At 38.7% G+C, this 27,018-nt stretch overlaps 1 protein-coding gene across 7 annotated transcripts in view; it reads left to right on the top strand.

Moving 5' to 3' along the window:
* The window catches only part of ARHGEF9 (Cdc42 guanine nucleotide exchange factor 9), a 235,655-nt gene that overhangs the window by 134,426 nt on the left and 74,211 nt on the right, over positions 1–27,018 (top strand). For all 7 annotated transcript variants that reach the window (XM_044234616.1, XM_044234621.1, XM_044234620.1 and 4 more), the window contains one exon: positions 6,885–7,064. In XM_044234616.1, coding sequence (XP_044090551.1) covers positions 6,885–7,064 — 180 coding nt within the window. The remainder of the gene's footprint in view (positions 1–6,884; positions 7,065–27,018) is intronic.

Genomic DNA, 27,018 nt, shown 5'->3' with positions numbered 1-27,018 from the left:
TCGGCATCAGGGAAATACAAATCAAAACCACAATGAGATATCACCTCACACCAGTCAGAATGGCTAAAATCAACAAGTCAGGAAATGACAGATGCTGGCGAGGATGCGGAGAAAGGGGAACCCTCCTACACTGTTGGTGGGAATGCAAGCTGGTGCAACCACTCTGGAAAACAGCATGGAGGTTCCTCAAAATGTTGAAAATAGAACTGCCCTATGACCCAGCAATTGCACTACTGGGTATTTACCCCAAAGATACAAACGTAGTAATCCAAAGGGGCACGTGCACCCGAATGTTTATAGCAGCAATGTCCACAATAGCCAAACTATGGAAAGAACCTAGGTGTCCATCAACAGATGAATGGATCAAGAAGAAGTGGTATATATACACAATGGAATACTATGCAGCCATCAAAAGAAACGAAATCTTGCCATTTGCAACAACATGGATGGAACTAGAGCGTATCATGCTTAGCGAAATAAGTCAAGCGGAGAAAGACAACTATCATATGATCTCCCTCATATGAGGAAGTAGTGATGCAACATGGGGGCTTAAGTGGGTAGGATAAGAATCCATGAAACTAGATGGGACTGGGAGGGAGACAAACCATAAGTGACTCTTAATCTCACGAAACAAACTGTGGGTTGCTGGGGGGAGGGGGGTTGGGAGAAGGGGGGTAGGGTTATGGACATTGGGGAGGGTATGTGCTTTTGGGTAAATTGGAAGGGGTGGTGAACCATGAGAGACTATGGACTCTGAAAAACAATCTGAGGGGTTTGAAGTGGCGGAGGGGTGGGAGGTTGGGGTACCAGGTGGTGGGTATTATAGAGGGCACGGCTTGCATGGAGCACTGGGTGTGGTCAAAAAATAATGAATACTGTTTTTCTGAAAATAAATAAATTGGAAAAAAAATTTAAAAAAAAAGAGATTTCTAGATAGAGTGTTCTTGGCTGTAGTTTTTTTGTATTTCTAATGCAAAATATAGCACACCAGCCCTTTCTGGCTTGTCAAGTTTCTGTTGAGAAATCTCTAGCTTGCCTGATAGATCTTCCCTTATAAGTTAAGGAGTTCTTCTGTCTTGTTGCTTTTTAGAGTTATTCTTTATCACTATATTTTGCCAAGTTAATTACAGTATGTCTTGGTGTTTTGTTGACTTTGTCCCTCCGTATTCTCATGTAACATAATTCTTCTTTGTCTCGTTTGTTCAGATTCATTATTTTCGGTTATTTTGTTTTCTGTATCTGTAATTATTCCTCAGCTTTTCCAACCTGGTGTTTATTGCATCAGTCTTATGTCTAGTTTCAGTTACTGCATTCTTCATTTCTGTTTTCTAAATCTTTTTTCTCTGCAGGAAGTTCCTCTCTGAAATCTTCCATTCTTTTCTCTAGCCCAGTGAATATCCTTATGATTGGTACTTTAAATTTCCCATCAGGCTTTTTTTTTTCTTTTTTAAACATCTGTTTCACTTTGATCTCTGACCACAGCCTTCTCCTGTTCTTTCATTTGGGGTGAATTCCTACATCTTGGCATTTTGTCTAATTCTCTGCCTTCTTCTCTTTGTTAGAATTGCTAGTTATGTGTCTTGCTCTTGACAATAATGGCTTTTCAAAGAACAGATCATCATGTAGTGTTCAGGGCCTGGTGCTTCAGGGAGTGTCTCTGGTATGTGCTTAGTGTCCTCTGCTGTTGTGTTTTGGCTGTGCTATCCTTCAGGGCAGTCATTTGCAATAGCTCTCCTTGCCTGCAGGGGACAGTGTTTGGTCCTTGGCTTTCGTAGGACTAGTTTCAACTAGGTGTCTGCTGGCCTCCTGGTTAAATGAAACCTGATACTACTTCCGTGAGAATTGAGGCCTTGCAGAACTCTCTGATTGGGAGACATGGTGTGGGCAAGGGTTTGTGTTGGTCTTCTGGGGTAGTGGCCTTCCACACCGGGACCTGGGCAAAATTGACTGAAGATGGCTATTCTGCCAGAGAACAGGGATGTGGGACTTGGTATAAGTAAATTAGGCAGCCAGTGGGCTCCTTCTAGTAGGCATATGCTGAGGATCAGGGGAGGAAAATGTTGCCAGCCATCTCCTTTGTGTCCTGAGAGGTCTGTCCATGAATTCTGCCTCTCAGAGAAGAGCCAATAATACTTCCTGTGTGCCCCATATGTTCTTCAGAGGGTTCTTTTCATGCTGTTTGCCTCTGTTTTTTGTTTGTTTGTTTGTTTCCTTTTGCCTGTCTTCTCCCCAGGAACAGTGCAGTGCTCTTCTTCCTCTATTCCATCCAAGTCTACTGACTTTTAAACTGCAGGCTTTAGATTTGTGGTTTGGGGAAGGGTTTCTGCTGGTCTTCTGGGGAAGGGATCTGCTGCACTGGGACTAAGGCAAGTTTGAGAGCACAGGGGTATGTGATTTGATGTAAGCAAGTTAGGCAGTGCTGTGCTGATTTTGGTAGGTGGCTCTATGTTTATGCTGAAAGTCAGAACAGGGAAATGATGCTTGCCAGCTCCTTTGTTCCTAGAGAGGTGTCTCAGTGAATGCTGTCTCTCAGGAACCTCTAAGAAGAACAAATAATCTCCCCACTGTGTGCCCCAAGTGTTCGTCAAATCACTGTTTCTAAACCTTCTGCCCTAGGTTTTTTGCCTGCCTTCTGTCCAGGAGTAGGCTAGTGCTCTCTGGGATCTATCCTAACTAAGACCAGTGACCTTTAAAACTTCAGGCTTTATGTCCCAGGGGTTACAAGAACTTGCCAAATTCACCCCCTTTTGTTTTCCAAGCCAATGTCTTTGGGGAAAATTTCTCCCTCTGCATTCCCGTGTCTGTTCCACTCTCTCTCACCCTTCTCTGCAACCACTGCTCCCTCCTCTGCAGGGTACCCACAGTGTAGTTTTTCTCTAAACCATGCCTCCACAGTTCCCACCTTCTTTGATGTGGCTTCTTCTGTCCCTAGTTGTGGAGTTTGTTTTGTCAGTCTTCAGATCAATGTCTGGGTATTTAGGGAGATTTGAAAATTATCTAGTGTACATAGGACAAGGAGAGCCTATAGTTCTCCTACTCTGGTGCCATCTTCCTTCTCTTTCTCTTCACAGTCTTTTAAAAAAAATTAAATTTAACTTCATTTAATTAACATATAATATATTATTAATTTCAGAGGTAGAATTCAGTGGTTCATCAGTTGCCTATAATACCTGGTACTCATTGCATCAAGTACCCTACTTAATGCCCATCACCTAGTTACCATATCCCCCAACACACTTCCCTTCCAGAAACTCTCAGTTTGTTTTCTATAGTTAAGAGTCTATTACGGTTTGTATCCCTCTGTTTTCATCTTATTTTCCTTCCCTTCTTCTATGTTCATTTGTTGTATTTCTCAAATTCCACAGATGAATTTAATCATATGGTATTTGTCTTTCTCTGACTGACTTATTTTGCTTAGCATAATACCATCCAGTTCCATCCACATTGTTGCAAAGTGCAGGATTTCATTCTTTTTGGTGGCTGAGTAATATTCCATTGTATAATATCTAACTCTTTTCATATTTAGGCTATTGTAGACATTGCTGCCATGAACATTGGAGTGCATGTGCCCCTTGGAATTACTATGTTTATATCCTTTGGGTAAATATCTAGTAGTGCAATTGCTGGGTTGTAGGGTAGCTCTATTTTCAACTTTTGGGGAACCTCCATGCTCTTTTCCAGAGTGGCTGTACCAGCTTGCATTGTCACCAACAGTATAAGAGGGTTCCCCTTTTGCTGCATGCTCACAAACATCTGTTGTTTCTTGAGTTGTTAATTTTAGCCATTCTGACTGGTGCTAAGTGGTATCTCATTGTGGTTTTGATTCATATTTTTTCATGTGTCTGTTGGCCATTTGTATGTCTTCTTTGGTGACATGTCTGTACCTGTCTTCTGCCCATTTCTTGACTGGATTTTTTGGGGGGGTGGTTTGTGTGTCAAATCTGATAAGTTCTTTTTTTTTCCAATTTATTTATTTTCAGAAAAACAGTATTCATTATTTTTTCACCACACCCAGTGCTCCATGCAAGCTGTGCCCTCTATAATACCCACCACCTGGTACCCCAACCTCCCACCCCCACGCCACTTCAAACCCCTCAGATTGTTTTTCAGAGTCCTTAGTCTCTCATGGTTCATCTCCCCTTCCAATTTACCCAAAAGCACATACCCTCCCCAATGTCCATAACCCTACCCCCCTTCTCCCAACCCCCCTCCCCCCAGCAACCCACAGTTTGTTTCGTGAGATTAAGAGTCACTTATGGTTTGTCTCCCTCCCTATCCCATCTTGTTTCATGGATTCTTCTCCTACCCACTTAAGCCCCCATGTTGTATCACCACTTCCTCATATCAGGGAGATCATATGATATTTATAGATTTTGTATAGTAGCCCTATATCTGATAAGATATTTGCACGTATCTTCTGTCATTTTTTAGGTTGCCTTTTAGTTTTGTTGACTGTTTTCTTTGCTATACAGAAGCTTTTTATCTTGATGAATTCCCAATAATTCATTTTTGCTTTTGTTTCCCTTTCCTTTGAAGACATGTCTCGCAAAAATTTGTTGCATCCAAGGTTAATGTGGTTGTTTTACTCTAGGATTTTGATGAATTTCTGTCTCACATTTAGGTCTTTAACCCCTTTTGAGTTTATTTTTGTGGATGGTTTAAGGAATTGGTCGAGTTTCATTCTTCTGCATGCGGTTGTTGAATTTTCCCAAAACCTTTTGTTGAAGAGACCTAGACAGTCTTTCTAATCATCACATCTAATAGCTGTATCAATCTAAATGCACCAAAATATATTTATATCTAGCATTAGCTTTTACAAAGAAGAGTTTTAAGAAAAATAGTTGACACAACACTCTAGAGTCCCCCCCCCCATCTTATGGGCAGTTACATTTCTCCTTATATATAGTTAATATTCCCTTGCTACAACATATATAATCTAACAGAAAGAAAATGATGTTCTTGATAATGGCAATAAATAGTATATTTAGGGAATAAGGAAACTGCTTTGACATCTCTATCAGTTCTTTCTGTAACAGAACTCACTTTTTTCCTTCTTTTTCTTTCTGTTATATTCCCTAGTGGTGCTTAGCTCTAGCATCCCTGCTATACCTTGGGGATGTGATGCTAATTTGTTATTTCCCTGAGACCTTTCAAATAGGAGCAGTGAGCAGAACTATTAGGTATTTCCTAAACTGGCTTCTCAGGGGATAAATGAGCTGTCCAAGCTGGTTTCTTATGTCTTCCAGTATGGTTACTTACCAGTACCTACTATTTATGCAGAAATGACATGCTGATGTGACATTGTTACCATTTTTTTCCAGCTGTGCTCACAGGCTTATCTTAGGGAGGAACACTGGGAAAGGGATGAGTAAATCTGTGCCCCTTCACCTAAGGTCAAAATGGAAAAGTTCCTGCCAGATGATATGCTCACTGCTTTCCTTTTTCCACTATGGCTAATACATTTCCAAAGGTGATAGAGTGAAAAAAAGAGAGATGGGGGGAAGGAGACAGAAGCAAGCAAACTCTGGGAGTTGCATTCTGGCAGGTAGTTTATTTTTCTGTCCCTTAGTCTAGGGATGATTACTAGGGAGGCAGAATTTCAGGAATTACTTCAGTGAAAGAAGTAGCACTTAGGGTATTCTGGAAATAGAGGATATATTTCTCCTGGTCAGGAATTAAATATGAATAAATACAGGACATCTTGAGCATGTCAACTAAATAGAACACCAGCCATTAGTTAAACAGCAACACAGGCACAGACTATTAATTTGCAAGTTATTGAAAGACACTTAGTATTTAATGGCTGAATTGGAAGGTGGGAAGTGATCATGGAAGTGAGATTTTGCTTGGTGTTGGTAAAGGGCATTGAAGTCAGGAATGAGAATTTTCCTGGGGTATGCCTAGGTGATGGTTACATTGGAAGCTGTATAAAGAGGAGACAAAGTGGAGGTGTAGACAGTTATTAGTCATTATAATGTTCTTCATATGGACCCCAATTACAAAAATCACATTTAACTTTTAGATGAAAGTAAATGACCATAATTTAGTCTCACCAAGAATATTTTCATGCACTAATAATATCTAATGAACACAGTGGCCATTAGCAGTCAACACCAGTTGGTTCAGAATGGAAGTTTTTTTTTTTTTTTTTTTTTTTAATTCTTTCTTTCTTTTTCTACCCTGACTTATACTGTGCCCCGAGTCTGGTTGTATTATCTTAGTACTCTCTTATCAGATCAAAAATCTCTTTTATTGAATGTACTCTTTTATCAATGGTTAGCTGTATTAATTCATATGTTTATTCATGAATGTGTCCTGAGTACTCACTCTGTTAAACACCATGACCAGGCACTTGTGGACTTACTGGCCAAGCTCATCCAAATGATCTTTGCTGGTCAGCTATCTTTAAGGAATGGTTTGTATTTGTTAATTCCAAGTTTTCCTGACTCAGCTTCTGTTTCCAAATTTTTGTCAATGTTATTAATACGATTTAGATTGGTCTTATAAGAAATGGGAAATTTTGAGATGTTAATGGATCTAGCTAAATCTAATAACTCCTAAAATGAGTAAAAAATATTTGTGTTTGATCAGCTTCTGAGAAAGGGCCATATGACTTTTTGGGTCCTTGTCATAGAGAATGGTGGGGAAAGCTCTATACTCTGGATTCTGCACTCTGAAGGAATTTGCTTGTGATCAAGCTTTCCTAATAATTCACTGGTAGAGGGACATCCTTCTTTCAACCTAAATTTCCTCATATGAAAAATGGAAATGATTATTCTGTGTCAATTTCATAAAGTAGGTATTGAACCTTCTTAGTGCTTAATAAATGGTAAAGTTCCTGGATTCAGGAGCATCCTCATCCTGGGCTTCTCCTTTGTTTGCAGGGCTACTTGAAGCAATGCCGGAAGAGAAGGGACATGTTCAGTGATGAGCAACTGAAAGTAATCTTTGGGAACATTGAAGACATCTACAGGTTTCAGATGGGCTTCGTGAGAGACCTGGAGAAACAGTACAACAATGATGACCCCCACCTCAGTGAGATAGGACCCTGCTTCCTGGAGCACGTAAGTATCTTTCCCTTGGAAAGGGGACATGAAGAAATGGAAGGAGTGTATGAACTGTATGGTCATGCTCAGCTTCTTTTTCCTGTGGTGGGGATAGATTCCTACAACCCTGATGTAACCTTCTTGCCAGGGTGTGAGGACTGAGGAAGGGTACTGTTATTTGGTCTAGGACTTTTTCTTAACCATTCCCTTCCCTTTTTTCTCTCCTTCAAGAAACCTACCAGTAGAATTTTCTTCACTTTCTTTATTCTTTACCTGCTGGGATCAGTTTCTATGGAACTTACTGTTTTGGAAACTACATGGACAATTCAGGGATCTGAGAAGTATATGAAAGTAGCATGAAAGTAGACCCCTTTAAGGCATTTAGAGGAGATCAGTAAGGTAGAGGAAGTAATAAATGTAGGAAAAGGGGTCATGTGATTTAGAGGAAGGAGCACTAGGAAACAGAAGAGCAAGGATTTGAGCCCTGTGTCTTTAATGACTGTCTAGGTAATTTTGGGTAAGTCCCTTACCTTCTTTGGGCTTCCTCATCTGGAATATAAGAAACATTCATTGTACACTTCTGTGCTTCTCTAATTTTTTTGAGGGGGTTCATTCATAGGGGACTTAGTTGTTCTTCCAACTCTTCTCCTTTGCATAAAATATTCATTTTTTAAAGAGGTATTATGTGCACATGATACAAAATTCAAATGACACAGAAAAGTGTGCAACTAGGAGTAAATCTTTTTGCAAATTCCCCATATGTTTGTTGAGGGACTATTTCATAAGACTGATCTTATGTTCAGTGATTTCTTAGAAAGATTCACAGGAATCAGTATATAGTCATACTTGGGGTTATGATTTATTATAGCTAAAGGATGCAAAGAAAAATCAGCAGAAATAAAAGGCACATGGCACAAAGTCTGGAGAAATCTAGGGACAAGCTTCCAAGATACCTCTCCCAGTGGAGTGACATAAGATACACTCAGTTCCCCTTGCAATGAGTTGTTACAACACATGTGAAATGTTTTCTATCAGGGAACTCATTAGGGAATCAGTACCTAAGATTTTTGTGGGGGCTGGTCGTGTGGGCATGCTCTGCCTAGAATGTACCAAAGTCCCAGATTCTCAGATGAGAAGCAGGTGTTCAGCATAAGCCACATTGTGTATATAAACTGTGAAGGCATAGTGAGCCACTCATGTCAGGGAATGATGAGACCCCTCTTGAAATCCACATTCCAAGATACCAGCCCAGAGCCAATCTTCCAAGGAGGTCTTTCTAAGAAGCATAGTCTCAGGCCTGATATGTTAACTTTTTCTGCACAGTATTTAAAATGGTTCAGTCATGTCAGAAAGCACCAGGGCAGTATTTATATGTATATGACATAGTGTTGACATGGTATCTTACATAATATGTATGAAATAGTGTTTCCATATATATCCCAGGGAAATTCTTAGGTTCATGAGGGAGCATTTGTAAGGCTGTTAATTGTATGGTGGTGTTGTGTGTGGTTGAGTGCAATTAGAAGCAATTTAGGTATTTACCACCAGAAGATGAATAAAAAAGATATAGGGGATGCTTACTGTGGAGTATTATGTTGCAAAGAAAAATAGACTAGATGTACGTAGTTAAGTAAATAACAGACTAGATGTATGTAACTTATAGAAATATATATAGATATCATAATCACAGTGTTAATTGGGAAATAGAATACAGAATTGTAGTACTTTGTTGGAGCCTGCCCTGTGCATTGTGGTGTGTTTAACAACATTCTTGTTCTCTACCCACTGAATGCCAGTGGTACCCCAGCACCACTGAGTTGTGACAATGAAAATGTCTCCAGACATTGTCAAATGTCACCTGGAGGACAAAAAGAACCACTGATCTGTTGAAATGATCACAGTGCTTCTACCCTTTAATATGTTAAAGCAGTGAATTAGGATTGAATGATTTTTATATGTTAAATTATTGTATTGTTAGAATGAAGCCTACCTGATCATGTATATTATCATTTCTTTTACATGATAGTTTGCCTTTTTAAAAAAATATTCGATTGTTTACCTTCTTATTCACTTCTACAATGTCATTTTTATCAGCTTTATTTAGATGTCATTTACCTACAGTAAGAGTCACCAATTTTTGTGTACAATTTGATGAATTTTAACAAATATATATAGTTGTATAACTACCATATAATCAAGATACAGAACATTTCTACCACTTCATTAAGTTTTCTTATTCTCCCTTTGTAGCCATTCCCTGTTCCCACTCCTGGCTAAACAGTGATCTGCATTCAGTCACCATAATTTTACTTTTTCTACAGTGTCATAAAAATGGAATGATACAGTAGTAGTCTTTGCGTTTATCATCTTTTATATACCAGAGTGCCTTTGATATCATTCTGTTGTTGCATGTACCAGTATTGGTTCTTTTTTATTAATAACATTCTGTTGTATGAATATACCACCCATTCATTCACTAGTGGAGTTCAGGATATCTGGGTTGTTTGCTAGGTTCCTTCCATCTGTGGGATTACTAGGTTTCATGTTAGGTGTCTTTTTGTTGTTTGTTTTTTAGCCATTCTAATAAGTATATAGTGACATTTCCTTGTGGTTTTTTTTGGGGGGTGCAAAATGGTGGTTTATTAAAGCACGGGGACAGGACCCGTGGGCAGGAAGAGCTGCCGCCCTGGGTTGTGAGGGATGGCAGGTTATATACCTTGCAGTTGGGGGAAGGTGAGGGGAAGGGAGGTTCAGAAGGGCTATTGGGGTAAAGAAGACTATCAGGATATTGAAGGCCTGGTTACTATCAAGCCAAGGCCACTTCCCCCCCCCCAATGAGGCATTAACATAAAGACAATTGGGAGTCTCCTGGTAGAATGTGACATTCCTGCTATCAAGCTTCCTTGTTAATGAGATTTAGGTTTAGAACAAATTTAACTTTATTTACTTTTCCTTCTACCTCCACCTCCTTCGGTTTTTTATGGAGGGGAGGGTGACTGTTAGGGCTTGAGGAACTGAGTTATGTGTCTTTGGAAATTGGGCTATTGATAAGGTAACTTCTTTGTTGTAAATCTCAAGGACATTTGCAAACCAAGGGAGACTCCTGCCTTGCAGGACTGTGATCTCTGCAAGTTAACTATTTGTTTTCCTTCTAGGATAGTCAGGGGTGCCTGAGGAATGTGACATGTATTACTGAGGGGAGCGGGTGGAGAGAGGGTGCAAGGCGCCAGCCCCTGCTCCGTCCTCAGCCAGCCTCCTGCTCCCTCATAATTCCCCCCTGAACAATTTTGACCCTTAAATCTTTAAGGTTGTTGAGGGTGGAAGGTCTCATCTTCTGTAACTTCTTCCTGCTGAATAGGGGTGTAGAGCTGTCCCTACCTACTCAGGTCAACATTGATCAGTGGAGGAATGTATAGGGGAGTTAGGAAAGGCAGAGGCAGCTGAATCCAGCGCGGACAGTGAAGGAGTGTCTTTGCGCGTGGTAAGGATCATCTGTCGTGGTGCAGCAATGGAGTCTCAGCACCACGTAGAGAAACATTGAACAAAGCAACATATTAAGATGAATAAGGCGATAAGAATGAGAAGCCCGAAAAGGAGACTTTTAATTGTTGGCCATAGTCCTCCTTCAAACCAGGAACTTAACCATTCACTGAGAGAGAGAAGGATCTTATAGAGCCTTAATCTGGGCATTCATATCTTTTATTAGTCCTGTGACATTTTTGTGATAGTCTGGGATATACACACAACATTCTGTCTTGATAATTGCACATGTGCCACCCTGTGCTGTTGTCAGGACATCTAAGGCCATCCTATTTTGTAGGACTGCCTTGCGTATCTGAGACTTTGGTATTAAATAGGGAGAGGCTATTTAGTGAATCACTGAGTGCCTTTGTAGTATATTTACTAAGGGCTTCTACATGCCACATGGCATCCTCTAGTCCCGCAGATGGATCAAAAATGGATGCTAAGTGATCATACCATTTAAAAACAGATCATGTCCATCTTTGCTTTAAATTGGGGAGATTAGCTGGAGTGGTGATGGTTTTAGTAAGGCGCCCATGAATCCAGGCAAATCCTAAAGTACAGCGACCTATCCACCCTGGAGGAAGCCAGGGCCACAGGTTAAGTTCCATATATCCAGTAGGTTCCGTTTGGAGCTGACCATCTAATGCCAGGTCGCCTTACCCAATCAGTAGCAAAACATTCAGTAGCCTGGACTACTATTATTTGGGAACACATTTCTAATGATAGCCATCCTTGATACCGTGTGTTATTTGCCCAACTATCATACGTATGATTCTTTTGTTCCCAGCATAAAACTGCCTTTTGACTGAGCTGTCCAATGGGTGTGGGTATGAAATATGTATCCCAGATTTGATATACGCCATCCTTAGTATAGCCATAAGAAGGGTCTTTTCACTTAGGCCCATATTTGATTGGGGAGTTATGGCTTGATACCAATCCCCTTTCCTTCCAAAGAGCTCCATGGGCATGTAGTACCAAGAAAGCATATTTGGAGTCAGTGTTAATGTTTATTCTTAGGCTTTGGCAATTGAAAAGTGCTAGTGAGCACCACAGAATACCTAGCTTTTCTTATTTTTTTTTCCTATGAAAACTTCTGTCATCAGTAAACTGTCATTCACATTTTTTTTGTTTTTTTTTCAATTTATTTATTTTCAGAAAAACAGTATTCATTATTTTTTCACCACACCCAGTGCTCCACGCAAGCTGTGCCCTCTATAATACCCACCACCTGGTACCCCAACCTCCCACCCCCCCACCACTTCAAACCCCTCAGACTGTTTTTCAGAGTCCATAGTCTCTCATGGTTCATCTAACTGTTCAGAGGTTATTGATCTTGCTTACTCTATTTGGTCAGATTTAAGATGCCTCTGTTAAAAATGTGAATGACACATACCTCAATGTCATTCACATTTTTAACAGAGGCATCTTAAATCTGACCAAATAGAGTAAGCAAGATCAATAACCTCTGAACAGTTTTGCTCTACAGAGAAAGAAGTACAGTGGTCAGGTTCAGGCATACAGGTAACTAGGTTTAAAGTTTGACAAGTTTTAAGTATTATTTCTGGCATATCTGTTAGTGTAGCCCAGTATTTAATTAGTCGGCCTCCATCATTCATTGGTGGCCTTTGAATTCTAAGACAAATCTGGACCTGATGTGAACTCATTAGTTAGAGGCTGTTCCATAGTGAGCTTTGAGGCTCCTTTTATGAGGGCTGTTCTATGCTTAGCTAAAGCATCTGTTTTCAATTGCACCTCAACAGAGGTGGCTTCTAGGATAAATATGACTAAGGGATGAAACCATTAAGTAGCCCTTTGAGTGGTCCAGCCTTAACAATATCCTGATTATGGAGGATCACTGGCAAGTGGGAGAAAACTTGTCAAGAGATAAGGGGAGTTCCCCATGCATCATCCGATCCAATCATAAAGAAAGTGGGATCATCCATTATCTCCACAAGTCCATAGTTAATCCTATGGAGTGCGATAGGCTGGCTTTTCGGCCATTTCATTATCCCAGCCACAAACAAGGTGTTAGTTAAGTTATACAATTGTAGGGGAATCAATCCCATTTTCCAGTTGTTTAATCATGTGCCGTGGGGTCTTGCTAATATACCCACAAAATAATAAGATTGACTAAAGAAGCTATTGTGTAACTTCTCTGAAGTTTACCTCAATTGTTTAGCTTCAGTAAACATTTAAAGACAATCAAATCTAGAATTTAACATCCATAAAGGTGTGTTATTAAAACATAATTTTGCTCTCTAAAATAACCCTCATTTACAGAGATAGCCAAATCAGGACTAATTCACTTGTGAAATAGGTCCAGTTTTAACAAACTTGGCTCATTATTTACATTAGCTCAGCAAGAACAGTGAGTGTGATCAAATAGATCTTTTAGAATCTGCTTTGCTGGAACTTCTTATAAGGAATCTCTAGGTTGAACTTTTAGTAGCCTCTCCAGGCCAGAAACCAAGCCACGTACTTGCCATCAGGCATGCCTGCAATACCTGTCGATTTGGGCAAATGCCTCTTCATGAGACTCTGCACCTACCAAGGAGTGACATTCTTTACTCACCTGGTGAGACTACTGGGACCTCTGTAAGCAAGGTATCAGGCCAACAGTCCCAAAGGGGCTTTATGGCTCCAGGTTTCAGAAAGTCAACCTTAGTTCCTTAAAAAGTCTGGTCATATCTGAGTCTATATATGTCTTTCTCAAATATGACATTCCAGTCAAAGCCTTGGTAAAATAACCAGTTTCCAATGCTGTCCTGTTACAAGGAGAACAGATTCTTATTGAACTTATGCAAATGACTGACTGCCATGGAAGAAAGAATACTTACTGAGACCTTTTGGTTTCAGAGGGTTCAGATAGAAAAGTTGAATGATTTGATTTGTTTGCAAATATTTTACATCTCTGTAAGTTACAGATAACTTAAGAAAAAGTATCCCTAGTCTGGAAGAGCAAACATTAGAGAACCAGCAATGTTTAACGACAAAACATTAAGAGACACAACACTATAATCTTTTAGTTCACTTAGTCCCATGTTACTAAATCTGGTGAATGCAGCTTTAGTTAGTATTGGAAATTCTTACCCATTTCAGTTTTAGGATTTTCAAGTATATCAAATATCTGTATTTGTCATGAAATTCCTTTGTATGAATCTCCTTGAAGATAAAACTCATTTTACAAAAGAATTAAAACAATTATAAATGACAAAAACTCAGAATGGATACGGTTAGATTTGACCAGGAGAGTTTTACAATTTAGCTGCAAGGAAATCAGGTTACAATTTCTGTGACACATAACATTCCCATAATTACAATATCAAGCGATGATCTCTCAAAACATTAAAACTTTAGGAAGTGCATAGGATCTCTAGAATAGTTATAGCATTTTCCCAAATGTAACCCAATGTTTGTCACTGGTTCAGTAGTACTTCATGAGCAACTTCGCATATCAAGGAAAAGCTGGAGTTAAAGAGATTTACAACTTAAATCTTGTCAACATTTGCTAAAATCTTATAAAGTTTTAAAGCACATGCCTAAATATAATTAGGGATGTTAAACATGTGATAAAACAAAACATAGAAACTGGGTTTTCTGGGCAGGCAAAGAGAAAACCATTTACACTTTTTTTTTTCCAATTTATTTCTTTTCAGAAAAACATTATTCATTATTTTTTCACCACACCCAGTGCTCCATGCAAGCCGTGCCCTCTATAATACCCACCACCTGGTACCCCAACCTCCCACCCCCCCCCGCCACTTCAAACCCCTCAGATTGTTTCTCAGAGTCCATTTACACTTTTTAACAGATCAATTAGCTAAGAAAACTTTGTCCTTTTGAACAGAGACAGTTTCAGTCTTATACCAATGTACCTTTAAAACCCATTCATTTAGTCCATCTTGACCAAAGCTAAAATTCCTTTTCTGAAGATTTCCCTTCACAAACCTTCTACAACTTTTCTTTGCATTCAGGTTTTGTCCCAAGCCATTTCCTTCCAAACAACCATCTCATTTAGGACAAAATTACCTTTTATCTTTAATATAATAAAATGCATTTCCATTCTATAAATCTTTCTTACATATCATCTACTTTCCTACAGAGTTTCCTTTATTTCCATCAGTCTTAGTTACACTAAGCAGAATTTTGTACTCTTAGAAACACCTTTAGTTATTAACCAATTGTGAACTGTTACAACAGAATTCTTCAGATGGCAAATTTATGAATCAGTTAAGCGCAAAACACGTTTACCAACAGATTTAAATACTTAGTTTCTTTGCAGTTAAGAAGTCAAAAGCACAAACCTACATCTAGTAATTAACGACTTAGCATTTTATCCTTTAAGACCTAGATGTCCACAATTTAATTCCATTTGTCATCCAAGCAAAACTTGAAAACTTTCAGGTTACCAAAGACTTTGAAAGCTACTTCAGCAATTACCCCTTAAAACTTTGAGGCAGACAATTAACCATCAGTTTAGTCATCTCTTTGCTAACAAATTTTAATAAATAACATAAGCTTATTTGACCTTCAATAAACTTTGATAGAATAAAAGCTTCACATTTACTGCTGTAACTTCAAAGACGCATCTTACCTTAATTAAACCAACAAACTTAACTTAGTTCCAATGCTGATTTACGTTCCACCTGGGCCCACTCCACTTTGAATGTTTACCTGAGACATGCGTGGGAAGATCTGGAGTGGGGGGTATTAGGTCCAGGGGGTGCTCTTCTTGCTCCTTGACAGTGAAGAGAGGAGCCATGGTGCATGATCTAGAGGCTAGTCATGCAGGCTGCACCCACATTGATGCACAGAAACAGGATAAAAGGGAGAAACAGAGGAAACAAAGTGCTGCCAGGAGACAGAGAAAGGATTCCCGGTTTTGGAGCTCATAAACCCCAACAAAGGAGCCAACGCCAAGCTTTCCCACCAGCAAGGGGGGAGGGGTTAAGCAGTCCATGTCGGGCCAGAGAAGACAGGGAAACTTCCCCGAAACAAAGGGAGTTTCGGCAGCTGCTTGGGAATATTCCTTACGGTCTCTGTCTCGAGTTAGACTAACCCCAGTTGGCTCCAGTTACAGCCATTAACACAGGAAGTGAGTGAGGGAGAAGCCCCCACATCTATTAGGAGAAACAGAGAAATAAAGTCAGAGTCCCCTTTGCTAGGGATGGCCCAGCAACCTGGGTTTACTAGAAGAAGGCTTATTTACGTAATTATCATTGAATATGTCAGGAGAAAGTTTACTAGTTGACTCATTTGGGCAAACATTCCGCAAAAGCCCCTTAGTCAGGTCCTGGTGCAGAGCAATGAAGGCCTAGGTATGAGCCCTGAAGGTATCCTAGGTCCATTTGCCTGTTTCCTGCAGAGGAGATCTAACTGATAGATCCCATTGAGGCCATGCAGTGTTACAGGAGCTCAGTCCTTTCCTAAGTTTTGCAATCCAAATTATTTCCAGTGGGTTAAAAGGCACCCCAAGGTAGTGTCCTTGGGAACTAAAGAAGCCTACTGAGGCCATGCTCCCAGAAATGTCAAGAAGGTCCATTACCAAATCTCCCCTGACTCCTGGGTGGCGTCCCACGCAGGATATGTCAGAGGTTCCTGTGTGTCAAAAGTGACCAGAGGGGCACCTGGGTGGCTCAGTGGGTTAAAGCCTCTGCCTTCGGCTCAGGTCATGATCCCAGGGTCCTGGGATCGAGCCCCGCATTGGGCTCTCTGTTCAGCAGGAAGCCTGCTTCCCTCTCTCTCTCTGCCTGCCTCTCTGCCTACTTGTGATCTCTGTCTGTCAAATAAATAAATAAAATCTTAAAAAAAAAAAAAAGTGACCAGAGGCGTCCCTCAAGATATCACTATTGATCACCATCCTGCCTTCCCTGGGAAGGCATCCCTGCCATAAAAGGCCCTGGAGGGGTGCCGGCGTCCCTCCACTTCCCCATCGCATCCTAGACTACAGATGGGTGCCTGGTGAATGGACTAGGAATCTGTGCTATGCCATGCCATTGTCTGTCCTGAAGATTGCATACTGTTTTGCCATTTTAACCCATGGAAATACTAGAAAAGTTTGGCATAGGGGAAATTACCCAATTTCATAGCTATAAGTAGTCTGTAGAAGACATTGACAAGAAACAGTGAAGACTGAAATCCATCGTGGTCTATGCGACATTCCAACCCATGTGGTCCTTGCAGCCAACTTCCCTAGGAAACGGTCCCTGGTTGCGTTTTAATTCAATTGGGTACTGGTTTCGGCCGGCTCCCAGTGGAGGTCCCTCGGCCAGAAGTGGCTAGACCAGGGATGTGGAGGGGATCACATTAGATCAATCAGGAGGAAACCTCACACGGGAGTCTTAAGATTGGCAGCCGTCCTGGTGACTTAGGTGGCTGTCCTGTGCCCAAGAGAGACAACTCTATATAAGAACAGGAATAAAGAGAGGGTATCAAGTTTCTGGGTCTATTGCCATTCCTTCCAGGGTACTAATTGACAGCCAAGAGACAGAAGTTCTCCTCCCCATAGAATAGCCACGGGCTAGAGGATTACAGCCTGAGCAACTGACATGCAAGTGTTCCAATAAGACCATACTCCTTGATAAGCCCTGAAATCAGAGTAAAGGAAAAGGAAAGTACTCACCAGTTTTGCACCGAAGCTCAGAATCCAAATGTAAAGACTCACAGCCCCACGTTCGGGCGCCATATGATGAAGTTCTAGAACCTAGGTGAGGTTCGGTGGGCTGAGGTCCGGAGCTTATGACCAAGAAAGAATTCTTGAGACATCTTTGGTGCAAAATGGTGGTTTATTAAAGCACGGGGACAGGACCCGTGGGCAGGAAGAGCTGCCGCCTCCTTGTGATTTTAATCTGCATTTACCTAATTGCAAATTATGTAAAGCATTTTTTCATGTATTTATTTGCCATCTGTATAAAATCTTTGGTGAAATATCTGTTCATGTCTTTTCCACACTTCTAAGCAGGTTGCTTTCTTATTAAGTTTTGAAAGATTTTTAATTTACTGTTCATAAGTAGTTGGTCAGATATATGAATTGGGAAGATTTTCTCCCAGTTTGTGGCTTAGCCTTTCATTTTCTTAACAGTGTCTTTGAAAAGCACAAACTTTCAATTTTGTTGAAATTCAGTTTATCACTCTTTTCTTTGATGATTCATGTCTTTTTGGGTCTTATTTAGGAAAACTTTGCCTAGCCCAGGGTCACAAAATTTTCTCCTGTTTTCTTATAAAAGTTATGTTGTTTTGTTTATTATATGTAGGGCTCTGATCTTTTATCAGGTAATTTTTATATATTTTGCAAAATAAGGGTCACAGTTAATTTGTTTCCACATGGATATCTAGTTTTGTTCCAGCATGGCTTATTGAAATAACGTAACTCCTACACTGAATTACTTGGGCACTTTGGTCAAAAATCAGTCATATATATAAGAGATTATTTTTAAGGACATTATTGTATTCTAGTAACCTGTGTGAATATTCATATCCAAATACCATATTGTTATTCCTTATTGCTATTTTTTTTTGTTTTGAGTATTTATCTCCTTATCTCATTTTGTTTTTTCCTTTTTTTAAATTAATTTATTTATTTTCAGAAAAACAGTATTCATTATTTTTTTCACCACACCCAGTGCTCCATGCAATCCGTGCCCTCTATAATACCCACCACCTGGTACCCCCAACCTCCCACCCCCCCGCCACTTCAAACCCCTCAGACTGTTTTTCAGAGTCCATAGTCTCTCATGATTCACCTCCTCTTCCAATTTACCCCAACTCCCTTCTCTTCTCTAACACCCCTTGTCCTCCATGATATTTGTTATGCTCTACAAATAAGTGAAACCATATGATAGTTGACTCTCTCTGCTTGACTTATTTCACTCAGCATAATCTCTTCCAGTCCCGTCCATGTTGCTACAAAAGTTGGGTATTCATCCTTTCTGATGGAGGCATAATACTCCATAGTGTATATGGACCACATCTTCCTTATCCATTCGTCCATTGAAGGGCATCTTGGTTCTTTCCATAGTTTGGCGACCGTGGCCATTGCTGCTATAAACATTGGGGTACAGAGAAGATATTTGCAAATGACAGTACAGACAAAAGGTTGATATCCAGGTTCTATAATGAACTCCTCAAACTCAACACACACGAAACAGGCAACCATATCAAAAAATGGGCAGAAGATATGAACAGACACTTCTCCAATCAAAGCATACAAATGGCTATCAGACGCATGAAAAAATGTTCATCATCACTAGCCCTCAGGGAGATTCAAATTAAAACCACATTGAGATATCACCTCACACCAGTTAGAATGGCCAAAATTAACAAAGCAGGAAACAACATGTGTTGGAGAGGATGTGGAGAAAGGGGAACCCTCTTCCACTGTTTGTGGGAATGCAAGTTGGTGCAGCCTCTTTGGAGAACAGTGTGGAGATTCCTCAAGAAATTAAAAATAGAACTTCCCTATGACCCTGCAATTGCACTCCTGGGTATTTACCCCTTATTGCTATTTTTAATTGAGATATAATTGACATATAATGAATTAGTTTTAGGTGCACAACATAATGATTTGATATTTGTATATATTGCAAAATGATCACAATAAGTCTAGCTAACATCCATCACCATACATAGGTTGGAAAAAAATCACACTATCTTGATTAATATAGCTTCATAACAACTCTTAAAAGCAGGTAGTGTGTTTCAAATTAATTTTTCTTCAAAACAATTTTGGCTATTATAGGTGATTTGTTTTTCTATATAAATTTATCTCATCACAGGGAATAATTTTTTTTTTTGAGCCTGATATGGGGCTTGAACACATGAACCTGAGATTAAGACTTCAGCTGAGATCAAGAGTCAGACTCAACCAACTAAGCCACCCAAGCACCCCTTTCTCTTCTCTTTATTGTAACTATATAAGATGATGGTTGTTATTATTATATAATCATTTTACAATATATATTCAACAATCATGCTATACACCTTAAATTTATACAGTGATGTATGTCCACTTTTTCTCAATAAAACTGGGAGGAAAATCAGCTTGCTTAAGCTCTTCCAAAAAACAAACAAGCAAAAAGCAATGCCAACATTTTGATTAGGATAGAAATAAATTTGTAGATTTAATTTTGGGAAAATTTGTAGGCTTTCAGCTCTGTGAACAAATACCTATCTATGTTTCTATAATTTCTTCTAGCATTGTTGCTAGTTATCATGGTATAAATCTTGAACTTATTTTTAAAAATTGATTTCTAGGTGTTTTTTTTTTGGTTTCTTTTTTTTTTTTTTTTGGTTTGGTTTGGTTTGGTTTTGGTTTTGTTGTTGTTGCTACTGTAAAGAGTATTTTTATTTTAATTTCTTACAGTTTGTTGCTATGATAAATAAATAATTGATAAACACAAAGTAAATACAATTGATTTTTGTGTACTGATGTTGAATCCTGACATATTACTTAATTTAATAATTGGTTATAGTATTTTTTACAGATTCTTTAGGATTGTATACACATATAATCATTTATCATTTCTGAACAAAGACAGTTTATTTCTTCATTTAATTTATTTTTCAAATTTTTTATACACAATGCTACATTAATTTTTATTTCCTTATATCCAATCTATATGCCTTCTCTTTCTTTTTCTTGTCTTATTGCACTGGTGAAATAGTGAAAGTAGACATCTGTACTTGGTTTTAGGGGCAAGCATTCAGTATTTTACCATTAAAAATGATATTAGCTTGGGCACCTGGGTGGCTCAGTGGGTTAAGCCTCTGCCTTCAGCTCAGGTCATGATCTCAGGGTCTGGGATCGAGGCCCGCATCGGGCTCTCTGCTCAGTGGGGAGCCTGTTTCCCCCTCTTTCTCTGCCTGCCTCTCTGCCTGCCTCTCTACCTACCTGTGACCTCTCTCTCTCTCTCAAATAAATAAATAAAATCTTTAAAAAAAAAAGAATGATATTAGCTTTAGTTTTTTTTATGGTTGAACTTTATCATATTGGAGGCTTCTCTTTCTAATCTTAGTGTATTGGTGGCTTTTTATCATATATGTGTTTTTTTCAAATGTTTATATATCTACAAAAATGATCATATGATTTTTCATTTTACTATGTTAATGTAGATTTAATATACTATTTTGCTTTTTTAAAAATTAGGTTGTTCTAAAAAGGTGAAAGACAAACAAATACTGCATAATGAGAATAGGCTTTAGAGAACTCAGTGACTCCATCAAGTGTCATTTTGCATTACAGGGATCCCAGAAGAAGAGGGTGTGGGGCAGAAAATATATTTGAAAAAATAATAGCTGGAAAATTCCCAAATCTGGGGAGTGAAAAAGAGATCTAGAATCAGGAAGTACAGAGATTTCCCCCCGCAACAAAATAATTCAACCCAAGGAGGTTATCACCAAGACACACAGTAATTAAATTGACAAAGAAAAACCCAAAGACTGTCACAGGATTTTTCAGCAGAAATTTTTTATACCAGAAGGATGTAGTCTAAATATTCAAAGTGCTGAAAGAAAAAAAAAATCTTCAGCCAAGAATACTTTATACAGCAAGGCTATCATTCAGAATACAAGGAGAGATACAGTTTCCCAGGCAAACAAAAGTTAAGAGAACTCATGACCACTAAACCAGACCTACAAAAAATGTTCAGGGGCATTCTGTAAGTGGAAACCAAAAATCCCAAGTAAGAGTATGACAAACAGGGAATACAAAAGCAAAAAGTGATTAATTATAGCTGTAAATTTCGGTCAAGACAAACTCAAAACAAAAGGATATACGATACCAAATATCTGGAATGTGGAGGGGAAAGGAGTAAAGAATGAGTTCAAAATTAAGCACCCACAGCTTAATATACACAGCTATATGCAGAAGATGTTACATATAATCTGAATGGTAACCACAAATCAAAAACCAGTAAAAGATATGCAAATAATACAGTAAGGAACCCAAGTATATCACTAAAGAAAAACAGTAACTGTGGAAGAGAGAAGAAAGAAATAAAAGAAAAACTACAAAAATAACTATAAAACAGATAATGAAATGGCAATAAATACATATCAATAATTGCTTTGAATATAATGGACTAAATAGTCCAATCAAAAGATAGGGTGACAGTATGAATTAAAAAAAAAAAAAGATCCAGCTATGTGCTGCCTACAAAATACTCATTTCTGACCCAAGGACCCCTACACATTGAAAGTGAGAGGATAGAGAAATATTTATTATGCAACTGGATTCAAAAGAAAACCAGATAGCAATACTTAAATCATACAAAATGGCCTTCAAAATAAAGTCTATAAAAAGAGAAAAAGAAAGATACTAAACAATGAATTCTAGAACATTGAAAAAATTAAATTAAAAGAAAGAAAGATACTATACAGTAAAAAACGGGACAATCCAACAAGAAGATATAAGAATTGTAAATATATATGCACCCAACATGGAGCATCCAAATATATAAAACAGTTAATAATTAACATAAAGGAACTAATTCATGGTAATATAATAATAGTAAGAGATATTAACACCCCACTTAGAGTGATCCACACAGAAAATCAACAAGAAAACAGTGGCTTTGATGAACATATTGGAACAGATGAATTTAACAGATACAGTCACAATATTCCATCCTAAAACATCAGAATACACATACTTTTCATGTGCACATTGGATATTCTCCAGAATAGATCACACACTGGTTCACAAATCAGGACTCAACAAATAGCGAAAGACTGAGATCATATGATGCATCTTTTCAGACCATGACACTATGAAACTTGAAGTCAACCACAAGATAAGAATTGGAAAGACCAGAAATACATGGAGGTTAAAGAAAATCCTACTAAAGAATGAATGGGTTAACCAGAAAATTAAAGAAGAGATTTAAAAAAAAATACATGGAAACAAATGAAAGTGAAACAGAACCCTCAAAATCCTCTGGGATGCAGCAAAAGCGGTCATAAAAGGGAGGTATATAGCAATACAGGCTTTCCTCAAGAAACAAGGAGAAGACAGTCCCTTCAAGTGCTGCTGGGGAAGAATGAAACTCGACCATTCTCTTACACCATACACAAGATAAACTCAAAATGGATGAAAGACCTCGACGTGAGACAGGAATCCACGAAAGTCCTAGAAGAGAACATAGGCAGTAACCTCTTCAACAGTGGCCACAGCAACTTCTTTCAAGACGTATCTCCAACAGCAAGGGAAACAAAAGCAAAAATGAACTTTGGGGACTTCATCAAGAAAAAAGCTTCTGCACAACAAAGGAAATAGTCAACAAAACAGAAGCAATCCATGGAATGGGAGACGATTTTTGCAAATGACAATACAGAAAAAAGACTGATATCTAAGATCTATAAAGAACTTCTCAAACTCAACACCCAAAAAACAAATAATCTGGTCAAAAAATGGAAAGAAGACAGGAACAGACACTTCTCCAAAGAAGGCATCCAAATGGCTAACAGACACATGAAAAATGCTCAACATCACTACCCATCACAGAAATAAAAATCAAAGCCACAATGAGAAACCCCTTTACACCAGTTAGAATGGCAAAAATCAACAAGGCAAGAAATAACAAATGTACCCGAAGATGTGGATAAAGGGTAACCCTCTTACATTGTTGGTCGGAATGCAGGTTGGTACAGCCACTCTGGAAAACAGTATGGAGTTTCCTTAAGATGTTAAATAAAGCTACCCTATGATCCAATAATTGCACTACAGATATTTACCCAAAAGATAGAGATGTAGTGAAAAGAGGTACAGACACCCCAATGTTCATAGCAGCAATGTCCACCATAGCCAAACTGTAAGAGCTGAGATACCCTTTAACAGATTAATGAGTAAAGAAGATGTGGTACATATATACAGTGGAATATTTCTCAGCCATCAGAAAAGATGATTACCCACCATTTTCATCAGCATGGATTGAACTAGAGGTATTATACTAAGTAAATAAGTCAATTAGAGAAAGACAGTTATCATATGGTTTCACTCATATGTGGAGCATAATGAATGATGTGGAGGACCATAGGAGAAGGGAAGGAAAACTGAAGGGAGAAATCAGAGAGGGAGACGAACCATGAGAGACTCTGGACTATGGAAATAAAATGAGGGTTTCAGGGGGGAGGTATTAGCCAGGTGATGGGTATTAAGGAGGACACATGTTCTGATGAGCACTGGGTGTTATATGCAACTAATGAATCATTGAACACTACATCAAAAACTAATGATGTAATATACAGTGGCTAACTGAACTTAATAAAAAAAAAGAAAAAGAAAAAAATGAAGCAAGAAAAATCTCAAATACACAAACTACACCTAAAGAAGCTAGGAAAAGAACAATAGAAACCCAAAACCAGCAGAAGAAAGGAAAGAATAAAGATGAGAGCAAAGATAAATGACACAGAAACAACAAAAAATACAATAGGTCAATGAAAACAGAGCTGGTTCTTTGAAAAAAACTAATAAAATTAATAAACTCATATCCAGACTTATGAAAAAGAAAAGACAAAGGACCCAAATAAATAAAATCACAAATGAGAGAAGATCACAACTAACACAACAGAAATACAAACGATTTTCAAGAGAATATATGAACAACTATATGCAACAAACTGGGCAATATGAAGGAATGGATAAATTCCTAGAAACATATGAACTGCAAAAACTATAAAAAAGGAACAAATATAAAACTTGAACAGACTGATAACCAACAAAAATATTGAATCAGTAAACAAAAATCTCCCAATAAACAATGTCTAGGGCCAGATGGCTTCCCAGGAGAATTCTACTAAACATTTATTTTTTTTAAGATTTTATATATTTAGGCGTGCCTGGGTGGCTCAGTGGGTTAAAGCCTCTGCCTTTGGCTCAGGTCATGATCTCAGGGTCCTGGGATCGAGCCCTGCATCGGGCTCTCTGCTCAGCAGGGAGCCTGCTTCCTTCTCTCTCTGCCTGCCTCTCTGCCTACTTGTGATTTCTGTCAAATAAATAAATAAAATCTTTTTTTAAAAGATTTTATATATTTATTTTTCAGAAAGAGAAAGTGAGAGCAAGCACAAGCAGGGAGAGCCTCAGGCAGTGGGAGAAACAGGCTCCCTGCTGAGTAAGGAACCCAATAAGGGACCTGATCCTAGGACCCTGGGATCATGACCTGTGCTGAAAGCAGACATTTGACTGACAGAGCTATCTAGGTGCTATCTGGATCCACAGCTATCCCTCTAATAAACATTTAAAGAAGACTAACCTATTCTTCTCAAACTGTTCTAAAAAATAGAAATAGAAGGAAAACTTCCAAGATCATCCTATGAGGCCAGCATTACACTGATTCCAAAACCAGACAAAGAAGCCACTAAGAAAGAGAACTATAAACCAATATCCCTGATGAACATGGACACAAAAATTTCTTAACAAAATACTAGCAAATCGAATCCAACAGTACAGTAGAAGAATCATTTTCCATGATCAAGTGGGAATTATTCATTGGTTGCAAGAACAGTTCAATATTTGCAAATCCATCAAGATGATACACCATATTAATAAGAGAAGAGATAAGAAATATGATCATATGCTCTCAATACATACAGAAAAAGCATTTGACAAAATACAACCTTCATCTCTTTTTTTTTGAATATCAAATTTATTTTCAGAAAAACATTATTCATTATTTTTTCACCACACCCAGTGCTCTATGCAAGCCGTGCCCTCTATAATACCCACCACCTGGTACCCCAACCACCCACCCCCCGGCACTTCAAACCCCTCAGATTGTTTCTCAGAGTCCATAGTCTCTCATGGTTCACCTCCCCTTCCAATTTACCCAAATTCCCTACTCCTCTCTAACGCCCCTTGTCCTCCATGCTATTTGTTATGCTCCACAAATAAGTGAAACCATATGATAATTGACTCTCTCTGCTTGACTTATTTCACTCAACATAATCTCTTCCAGTTCTGTCCATGTTGCTACAAAAGTTGGGTATTCATCCTTTCTGATGGAGGCATAATACTCCATAGTGTATATGGACCACATCTTCCTTATCCATTCATCCGTTGAAGGGCATCTTGGTTCTTTCTATCTAATAACGAGATTGAATCAGTGATCAAAAACCTCCCAAAAAACAAGAGCCCAGGACCTGACGGATTCCCTGGGGAATTCTACCAAACTTTCCAAGAAGAAATAACACCTATTCTCCTGAAGCTGTTTCAAAAAATTGAAGCAGAAGGAAAACTTCCAGACTCTTTCTATGAAGCCAGCATTACCCTGATCCCCAAACCAGGCAAAGACCCTACCAAAAAGGAGAATGTCAGACCAATATCACTGATGAATATGGATGCTAAGATTCTCAACAAGATCCTAGCCAACAGGTTCCAACAGCACATTAAAAAGATTATCCACCATGATCAGGTGGGATTCATCCCTGGGCTACAAGGATGGTTCAATATTTGCAAATCAATGTGATACAACAAATTAATATGAGAAGATAGAGGAACCACATGGTCCTCTCAATTGATGCAGAAAAAGCATTTGACAAAATCCAGCATCTGTTCCTGATTAAAATGCTTCAAAGTATAGGGATAGAGGGAACATTCCTGAACCTCATCAAATCTATCTATGAAAGACCCACAGCAAATATCATCCTCAATGGGAAAACCTTGCAGCCTTCCCATTGAGATCAGGAACAAGACAAGGATGCCCACTTTCACCACTCTTGTTCAACATAGTATTAGAAGTCCTAGCAACAGCAATCAGACAACAGAGAGAAATAAAAGGTATCCACATTGGTAATGATGAAGTCAAACTCTCTCTCTTCGCAGATGACATGATTCTTTATATGGAAAACCCAAAAGACTCCACCCCCAAACTACTAGAACTCATACAGCAATTCAGCAACGTGGCAGGATACAAAGTCAATGTGCAGAAATCAGTGGCTTTCTCATACCCTAATAATGAAAATACAGAAAGGGAAATTAGAGAATTTATTCCATTTACTATAGCACCAAGAACCATAAGATACCTGGGACTAAACCTAACCAAAGAGGTAAAGGATCTGTACGTGAGGAACTACAGAACACTCATGAAAGAAATTGAAGAAGACACAAATAGATGGAAGACCATTCCATGCTCTTGGATCGGATGAATAAACATTGTTAAAATGTCTATACTGCCTAGAGCAATCTATACTTTTTAATGCCATTCCGATCAAAATTCCATCGGTATTCTTCAAAGAGCTGGAGCAAATAATCCTAAAATTTGTATGGAATCAGAAGAGACCCCGAATCGCTAAGGAAATGTTGAAAAACAAAAATAAAGCTGGCGGCATCACCTTACCTGATTTCAAGCTTCATTACAAAGCTGTAATCACCAAGACAGCATGGTACTGGCATAAAAACATTCATCTTGATAAAAACCCTCAACGAAGTAGGGTGAGAAGGAACATACCTCAACAT

The sequence above is a fragment of the Neovison vison genome, chromosome X (assembly GCF_020171115.1).
Source record: "Neovison vison isolate M4711 chromosome X, ASM_NN_V1, whole genome shotgun sequence".
Lineage (NCBI taxonomy): Eukaryota > Metazoa > Chordata > Mammalia > Carnivora > Mustelidae > Neogale > Neogale vison.
This window is presented reverse-complemented; position numbering and strand designations above follow the sequence as displayed.